General features: G+C 48.3%; 1 protein-coding gene across 1 annotated transcript; it reads right to left on the reverse strand.

Moving 5' to 3' along the window:
- Nucleotides 1-1947: 1947 nt before the first annotated feature.
- Nucleotides 1948-4831, reverse strand: LOC119362146. The gene is made up of 3 exons (XM_037627342.1): nt 3760-4831; nt 2597-3159; nt 1948-2517 (listed from the first exon to the last, which is right to left on the reverse strand). The coding sequence occupies exons 2-3, from the start codon at nt 2966-2968 to the stop codon at nt 2146-2148; spliced, it is 744 nt and encodes a 247-aa protein (XP_037483239.1). The 5' UTR covers nt 2969-3159; nt 3760-4831; the 3' UTR covers nt 1948-2145.
- Nucleotides 4832-8773: the final 3942 nt, after the last annotated feature.

Here is an 8773-nt window from a genome sequence, read left to right on the forward strand (position 1 = left end):
ACTAATATACACAATCACTTAAGGATTCCCCATGAATACATTGGGAAGAACCGAACCCAGTGGCAGCCTGAGAACTCACCTGGGTAGGGTGCCGTGCGGCATGGAGCCCGCGGTTCTCGGATATGAGAGGCGGTACTTCGGTGGCCTTGAACAACGCCTTCCATGCGTTCTTATGCTTCATGCCGTAGAGCCTCTGGAGCGTCTGGTGTTCGGCGGGATGAACTCCCACAGATTGAACGCCCGCCATTGCACAGCAGAATCCGGCGAACGAGCATGACTTGGATCACGTTGACAAGCTTGATGTTCTTGTCCTTCATGCCCTTGATGCAGTTTATGAGTCCGGTCAGCTCTGTACATTCTCCCTATAGCAGGCCCTTTTGTTCCAGGAGGTGAGCCGCATAGGGGTTCCAGATCGGAACTTGGGGGCCGCCACCTAGTGGGCGTCGCGCGGCTCGCTGATGTAGAACCACCCCGATTGCCACCCTTCACGGTTTCCACAAAGGATCCATCAAGCTAGGTGACATTAGGCATTTTGCCCACCATGGCTCCTCCGCACTCTGCTTGCTGGCTGCTTACGATCTTCGGCTTCACGCAGAAGTGTTGGAGCCACAAATCGAAATGAGGCTTGATGCGGAGGAAAGCCTTGCACACGACGATCAACACCGAGATGTTGAGGACGAAGTTCGGGGCTAGATCATGGAAATCTAGCCCGTAGTAGAACATGAGCCCACAGACGAAGGGGTGGAGTGGAAACCCCAGTCCACGGACGAAGTGGGCAAGAAACACGACCCTGTTATGGGGTCCTGGAGTTGGAATGACCTGCCCACCGTCTGGTAGCCGGTGCGCTATGTCTGCGGCCAAGTATCCGGCCGCCCGTAGACTTGCGATGTTCTTCTCCTTCACGGTAGAAGCCACCCATTTGCCGCCTGCTCCGGACATGTTTAGCTGTGCGGAGAAGACTTGAACTAGGGTGCTGGAGCTCGAGGAGGCAAGGGTGGGCAGAGGAGGAAGAATGCGTGGGTAAAAATGGGGAACTCTTATCCCTTTATAGAGGCGGCGAAAGCGGTGCGCCTCCCCACTCGCCTGTTGAGAATCGCTTACTTCCCAAGCGCCACACAGATCCGGACACGGTCTACGTGTTCGATAATAACCTTGGAGTATTCGGAGAAGGAACCCGCCTTGCAATGCCGAAGACAAGACTGCGCGTCGGACTCATCGTCATTGAAGCCTGGTTCAGGGGCTACTGAGGGAGTCCTGGATTAGGGGGTATCCCGACAGCCAGACTATATATATCATCCAGACTATCGAAGCGTGAAGATACAAGACTCAAGACTTCGGCTCATGTCCGGATGGGACTCTCCTTTGCGTGGAAGACAAGCTTGGCGATTCGGATATTATGTTTCCTTCCTTGTAACCGACTCCATGTAAACCCTAGCCCTATCCGATGTCTATATAAACCGGAGAGGATGGTCCTTAGAAGGCCGATCACAACTACAATCATACCATCAAAGGCTAGCTCTTAGGGTTTAGCCTCTACGATCTCGTGGTAGATCTACTCTTGTACTACTCATATCTTCAATATTAATCAAACAGGAAGTAGGGTTTTACCTCCATCGAGAGGGCCCGAACCTGGGTAAACATTGTGTCCCTTGCTTCCTATTACCATCAGCCTAAGACGCACAGATCGGGACCCCCTACCCGAGATCCGCCGGTTTTGACACCGACAGTGGGTTTTTTGATGCCGAGGGACCCTAGACTCACTTTGGTGGGTTTTCCGACGTTGAGTGACCCTAGACTCACTTTGGTGGGTTTCTCGACGCCGAGGGACCCTAGAATCATAGTAAGCATCATCATCATCAGAATCACCAGCATCGCAGCCAACAAACTCAATCAACATCTAGTCCATCCAAAGGCAACATATAACATAAACATCCAAGACAGCTAACATTTCAGGTTCTCACATCCATCCAAGGCAACATTGAAGATAAACATCCAAGTTCTCACAGCCAACAATGGTTCAAGGCCAACCAAGGCATAAGCTAGTTCAAAGCCAACAATGGCATCATAGGTTCTGAAAGCCAACAAAGGCATAATGTAGTTCACAGCCAACACAAAGGCATCACAAGCCAAGAAAGACAAAGGAATCTAGTTACCAGAAGCATAGAAGTACTCTTTCAACTTGTATGAAACAGTCCTTTTTCTTCCACTCTGTCTTGGAGCTTGAAAAGTTGACATGTTTCCTACAGCCGAGCTAGAGGCTGCACCGACAGTGGTAGCTTTCTTCCTGGGAGACCTCCTTGGAGGAGCAGCAGGTGTAGTGGCAGCAGGTGTAGCTTTCATCCTGGGAGACCTCCTTGGAGGAGTAGCAGGTGTAGTGGCAGCAAGTGTAGTAGCAGTGGCTGATGGAGATGGCCTCTTCCTTGCTGGTGCAGCAATAGATGAAGATGGCCTCTTCCTTGGTGGTGCAGCAGCTGTAGATGCATTTGTTGTTGAAGTAGAAGCCTGTGACCTGTTTGGCTGCATTTCAAAAACAGTTAAGGAATGTAAGTTACAATGGAGACAAAATAAAGATAATTGAGGTGCTACTCTAACTAACCTGATGCTGGTTTAGTCTCATAGCAAGAGCTGGCTTGAGGGGCTTGGAGCAAACATTGTATCTATGCCCTACAAGTTTGCAGCTGTTGCAAGTAATAGATGCCATCCTAGATGTATCTCTTGGTGCTGGCTTCTCAAACTGATTTTTCCTCCTATTTGTTTGTTGCTTCCCAACCTTCTCTTTGAATACTGGAGGCTCTATGTCCTGAGTTTTTGTCCTTGGCCACAGGTTTGGACCAGGTACAGGAAATATGATATGTGCAAATGCTTTTTTGTACATTTCCTTTTTGAAGAAATCAGCCACAAAGTCCTCTGGCTGCAACTTAGCTTTCACTATTGCAGAAACTGCATGATTGCATGGCATAGAAGTCATACCCCATTTCCTACATCCACATGTTCTGTCCAGCAAGTTCACTGAGTAGGTAAATGCCCGTGCGTTGCAACGGGAGCATATATTATTATTCTAATGGTTTAACAACAATCGTATCTCAATGCTACTCTTCTTCTTCGCCCATTCTTCATATCTCCACCTCTGTCAATGACGCGTCCGGCTCTCGATCCCTCCTGCACCCCATCCAAACACACATTTTAATTTTTCTTAGATGACAGTGCCTCATATTTGCTTTCTATATTGGGCATCCAACCAAAGCACGTCCCTGTATTACCAAAAGAATCATATACGCTATATTTGCCACCACAAAAGGGGGAAATAATGCCATGGAAATCGACCAAACCATGGTCACATGAGAAACAATGTTCCAGTAGCTTAAAGTTTAACTGCTTGATTGAGTCATTTATTTCCGTTATCCATTTTCTTTAATCATGGAAGAATAATTAATTTGACCTTGCTTTTTAAGCAGAATCTATTAATTTCGGGAGAAAAAAATGTACACTATGTTGGCATGCTTCAAGGTAGATTTATAACAGATATTACCAAAATCTGGTAATGTATATAGATTTGTTCTGGGGATCGAAAAGTAGTAAAATATAAAAAATAGGGCAGTGCTAGGTGCCGGCGCACCGGCCCAAAATTGGACCGGTCGGCTGCCGAGCGTACGATAAAGTCTTTTCTAACCGTACGATACAACTTTTATTCGTCCCTCAAAAAGTCAAACGCGAATGAAAAAGCGAGGGGGAAAAGGCAATAAATTGGCTCAGACATACTCAACGGCCGCCCTCATTTGTTGTCAAATTCTCGTGCTTGCCGGCCGCCCGCACATGTCCTCGGCTTCTTGTGCTTGCCGGCCACCCATGCCACCACGCACGCCATCCGCGCTCGCCGGTCGCTTGTGCCAGTACGCTCGCCTCGGCTCGTCATGGTCGCAGCTCGAACACAGGAGAATTCCAGCATGGGGTCACCATAGTTGTAGAATCCCCGGCATCCTTGTCTCCGGCTCGCCGCCATCATTGACTTGCCGGTTCCAGTACTTTGTTGAAGCAAAAACGACAAAACCTCCAGTACTTGGTTGAAGCAAAAACGTTTGCCGGTTCCAGCAAAAATTAATGGTAGTTCCAACAAAAATCTAAAGCAAGAAAAACCTCCCATACTCGATTCAAGCAAAAAAGATTGACGGTTCCAGCAAATATTAATGATGGTTTCAGCAAAAATCATACTAGCAAAAACTTCGATAGTTGATTGTAGCAAAAAGATTTAGTGGTTCCAACAAATATTAATGGTGGTTCCAGCAAAAATCATACTAGCAAAACACTTCTGTAGTAGCAAACGAATTAGCCTGTTCCAGCAAAATGTAACGCTGGTTCCAGCAAAACAATCTCAGCAGCAAAAACCACCAAAGCCGATTGTAGCAACCAAAAAAGCCACTCCAACAAAAACAAATGCTGGATCCAGCAAAAAACACGCTGCATGGCGAGGGCGTGTCCGATTCCAACATCAGAAAGCACTGGTTCCAGCATCATCGCGTGCCGGTTGCAGCTCCGTAGACGGTTGGTTCCAACACCTCCTGAATCTTTACCTTGTCGGTTGTAGCTCGCGTCTCGAACGGCTTCAGCGCCGCCCATCGTCGCCGATGGGTGGTACGGGCGTTCGTGATGGTGTGGCCGCGCGACAGCTTGGACATGTGGGGAAGAGTAGAGAGGGGAGGAAGATCGAGCTCGCGAGAGGCTTGCTGGTTGCGGGGGAGAAAGGAGGAGCCCTAGTAATGGTGGTTATCGTCGGCTGCGCGCGGGATCTAGCGGATGACGGCGTGGAGAAAGATGGGGAATGGCAGGGGCTGTGTTGGAGTAGAAAAATGGATGGATGAAAGCAACTCACATGATAAGATAAGGCTCTGGTAAGCGGTCGTGTGTGCAGGACCCATGTGGGGACGTGGCTCTACGAGGCAACCGGCAGAATTTCGGCCGGCTGACCGGCACCAAACGTTTTCCTAAAGAATAAGAGAATCAGCATAGTAATACACATGTATGGAGTTGACATAAGTATTAGCGGTCTATAACTCCAGTATGCAGGCAGCGGCATAATCGAACATTTGTGAGAAGATTGCACAATATTGTCAAGTTTCTTACGGGTCATATTAATTTGACCTTTCTTCTTGGTTTTACATGTTTATAAACTGAAACAACTTGAACATTTGTTTCAAATGCATGGTATTCGATAGTCTACTGGATGCACAACAAAAAGCCACATTATATCGTCAATGCACTTTGATGGTTACCCAAAAATACTCCCTCCGTTCCTAAATGTAAGTCTTTGTAAAGATTTCACTATGAATGACATACAGATGTATATAGATGCATTTTAAGTTTAGATTCATTCATTTTGCTCCGTATGTAGTCCATCTAATGGAATCCCTACAAAGACTTATATTTAGGAACGGAGGGAGTACAATGGTAGTCTGAAATTGCATTGGCGTTCGCATCACTCAGCAAATCCATGTAGGGATCCATTGTTCTGCCAAACAACAAGCACTACATAACACATTAGAACTCTCTCTCTCTCTCTCTCTCTCTCTCCCTCTCTTCCTAATTTATCTCATCAGCAACGTAGCATAGAAAATGTCATTTCATCTCTCAGCCTGATATCTTTCTCACTTCCGCTGCTCTATCTCACAACAGTACAGCAGTAGTAGCTGGACGCACAAAAGAATCTCTCTCTCCGCTCTCCCTTCCCATTTCCAACGCAGCGGCGTTCCTGCCCCGCTACAACATCGTGCTGTCCTGCCCCAGGGGCACCCCGTATCCCTGTCGTTCCCCACTCCAACGCCGCTCACTATCCCATGTTCCCCGCCGCACCCGTTTGGCACCTACGTGTGCGAGCAAAGGAGTCAAGTACTCCAGCAACCACGCCACCATGTGCAGCAGCGCGGTGGCCTACCTCGGTCGCGTCCTTGTACGAGGAGTAGCCGACCCACAACCCCGTCGGGCTCCTACGGAGGGAGCCGAGCTAAGGGACAGAGGGAGCGAGTTGGGCGGCAACCTTCGTTTGGCGCAGCGGATGGCACCACCAAGGCGAAGCGACGACCTCGTCTAGGACACATCTTGGAGGCGAGGAGGCTGGACTGTAGCTGCAGGAACGCGATTGCTCCTGTCTACTCGCTCGCCTTGTGGTGTCATGGACAGAAGGTGTCCTCGAAGACAACCAACCGGGCGTTTGCTGCCGCCATACCAATAAACCGAGCCACCCTGGGGCACACTGGAGCAACATGGGGAGAGAGGAAGAATATGGCCACGTCGCCGCTAGATCCACAACAACCACCGATGTCTTCCATCATTGGGAAGAGAGGGACGGAGTCACGGAGAGAGAGTCGCTGGTTCGGAGGGGGGAGCGGCGGCGGCGGCTTCATGAGTGGGGTATGGGAGGTGTACTCGGATGGGTATATGTGGCGGCTGTGCTGGGGCGAGGAGGCTGCGCCTACGACGAAGATGGGAGGGAGGCCGTCGAATCAGATCGGACGAGAGATTGTGTCCCGATAATTTAGGACGCGGTGATTATGCGTAGGAAAAACCGGACGAGAGGACGGACGAAGGGACGACGTGAGAGGGGATACGGAACCTTACGGTTATTTTAAGTAGTAGAGATAGAGATATGGATAAAGGAAGGTAATATTAAAAAGAAATCTAGTGCACTCCATATCTTTAAAATCCACAAATATGGTTACTCATCGCGCAAAAAATGCTACTTTTCTCTCTAATGATTGTTCTTGTGATTATGTAAACATAATGTAATTGTCGTCGTGTCTACCAAAGTTTCACTAAAAGGGAAAAACATGAACAATGAGCTAAAATCAGGAACCGGGGAAGAAAATTGTGGAAGTTACAATCTTTTGTTCAAAAATTGTACAATTAAAATATGCCCGTGCGTTGCAACGGGTGAAAAACTATTATCCCCGCATGGCCTCATCCTCCTACTAAATGAACACGTTTTCAAGACTCAACAATAGCTATAGAGATGTGCTAGAGATAAGAAAAACTTTCAAATTATATACTAAAATGAGATGAGGACTTTTAGAATGCAATTGAAACTAAAAGGGCTGCAATATCAACATGGCCTAATTTAATAAAAGCATCCACGGTATTTTTTGTCCTATAAAGGCAGCCCCCATATACTTGGAGTATCTGAGTCGTTGTCTCCAAGCTTGATGTCCCTCTAGCCTTAAAGTACGTCTCCAACAAATGAAAACAGTAAAAATCAATTGGTCTCACATACTGTATCTGAAAGCGTTGTAGCTGGTGTGTTTATTAAGGTATCGGTTAGAAGCAAGCGGATCCAAGACAGTCGAACAACACAAATGATGAGTCAAAAAGTGAAATCACCGTTCGGAACAAAATGATAAGAACAAACCAATATTTAAGAAAGAATTTCAATGCAATTCAGGGTTCGTCTCTGATAAACTTTTTTTCTGGACACCGTTTCAGGTGAGCTGCCAACGTGTGAGTCTTGATGAGGCTAATTTGATGCGTGCTTATGCCTGATTGATTATTGGAATGACGACCAGGTTTTTTCTGTTTCAGATCAGCCATGACATACATACATGTATGTGATGTTCGGATCGGCCATAGGCCATGCGTGCGTCGAGGTTTAATTAGGAGCTAAAATCCCACGAGTCAGCAGCAGCATGTCTCAGCTAGCCAGAGGCTGCAAAAATCCATCCGACGCCACTTAGCTCTGCTTCATGTGGCCGGTTAGCACTGCCGGAGCCGCCCCGGCTGCTCGACTTCTCTCTCCCCCGCACGCCTCCCTCTCCATCTTGCTCCGTCCGTCGAGCCGACCCCGCTGATCAAACTTTTCTCTCTCCCCATCAGGCCTCCGTTGACCTTTGCCTCCTGCTCGCTCGCTGCCGCGGCAGCGCACATCCATCCGCCTCGCTGCATCACCCGGCCTCCGCCGGAGCTCGCCATCTGGATACCAATCCCTCTTTTTGCCCTTTACTTGTTTGATTTCCAAGTTTGCTTGTTGATTTGCTAAGCAACATGTATATAAACTGGACTGATTCGATCTAATGAAGCGAGGTGGGACTATTCTATGGATGCACGATAGTGGAAGGGCTGATCGAACTTCCACGTATGCCCGGGCAAGAACGGGAGCAGGCCCGGCGTGGCCGTGCTCGGCGAACCGCTGGACCTCTCGGCGGTGCTCCTCGGCAAGCGGGCCTACTTCGGCTTCTCGCCGTCCACCGGCGTCAAGTACCAGTTCAACTGCGTACTCATGTGGAACATGACGGTGCAGAGGCTCCCCGGTTGATATGGGTTGTTTCTTCGCTTGGCCTTTTCTAGATGGGGCGTTTACTTCGCTTTCTGGGTGCCGAACGATCTAAGCGAAATTGAACAACGCTTTAGTACCACCTCGCTTTAGTACCACCTCGCGTATATGTTTTAATTTAAACTGAAAGCGTAAATTTATAGGAAGAAAGCGTATTGTGACGGTGAACTCACGGAGTCAATCCGTGCTTTATTATTAGGGATAGATATAGCAACAACCTTTATATTCGAGGTGGGTTCTGACTTCTGAGTCAAATCGACTACGTAGCGGGTTATCCGACTTCAAATCCAATCCTGATTCTCCGACCATCTTGAATCCATCATGATGCACATCTCGCAAAGAACCGAACCTTATCCAGATTCGTAGACCATCTAGCGACGACTACAATCACTGAAGCGAGCCAAAGACGCGCCGCTGTCATCGCCCCTGCTTCGCAGGAGCCAGACAAATCTTATTGTAGTA

The sequence above is a fragment of the Triticum dicoccoides genome, chromosome 2B (assembly GCF_002162155.2).
Source record: "Triticum dicoccoides isolate Atlit2015 ecotype Zavitan chromosome 2B, WEW_v2.0, whole genome shotgun sequence".
Taxonomy (NCBI): Eukaryota; Viridiplantae; Streptophyta; class Magnoliopsida; order Poales; family Poaceae; genus Triticum; species Triticum dicoccoides.

Excerpts from the sequence above, each read along its gene's own strand:
- LOC119362146 (XM_037627342.1), bottom strand. The coding sequence starts at position 2,968 with ATGACTTCTATGCCATGCAATCATGCAGTTTCTGCAATAGTGAAAGCT. Across the intron at positions 2,518-2,596 it reads TGAGACTAAACCAGCATCAG|CCAAACAGGTCACAGGCTTC; the intron begins GTTAGTTAGAGT and ends TTTGAAATGCAG.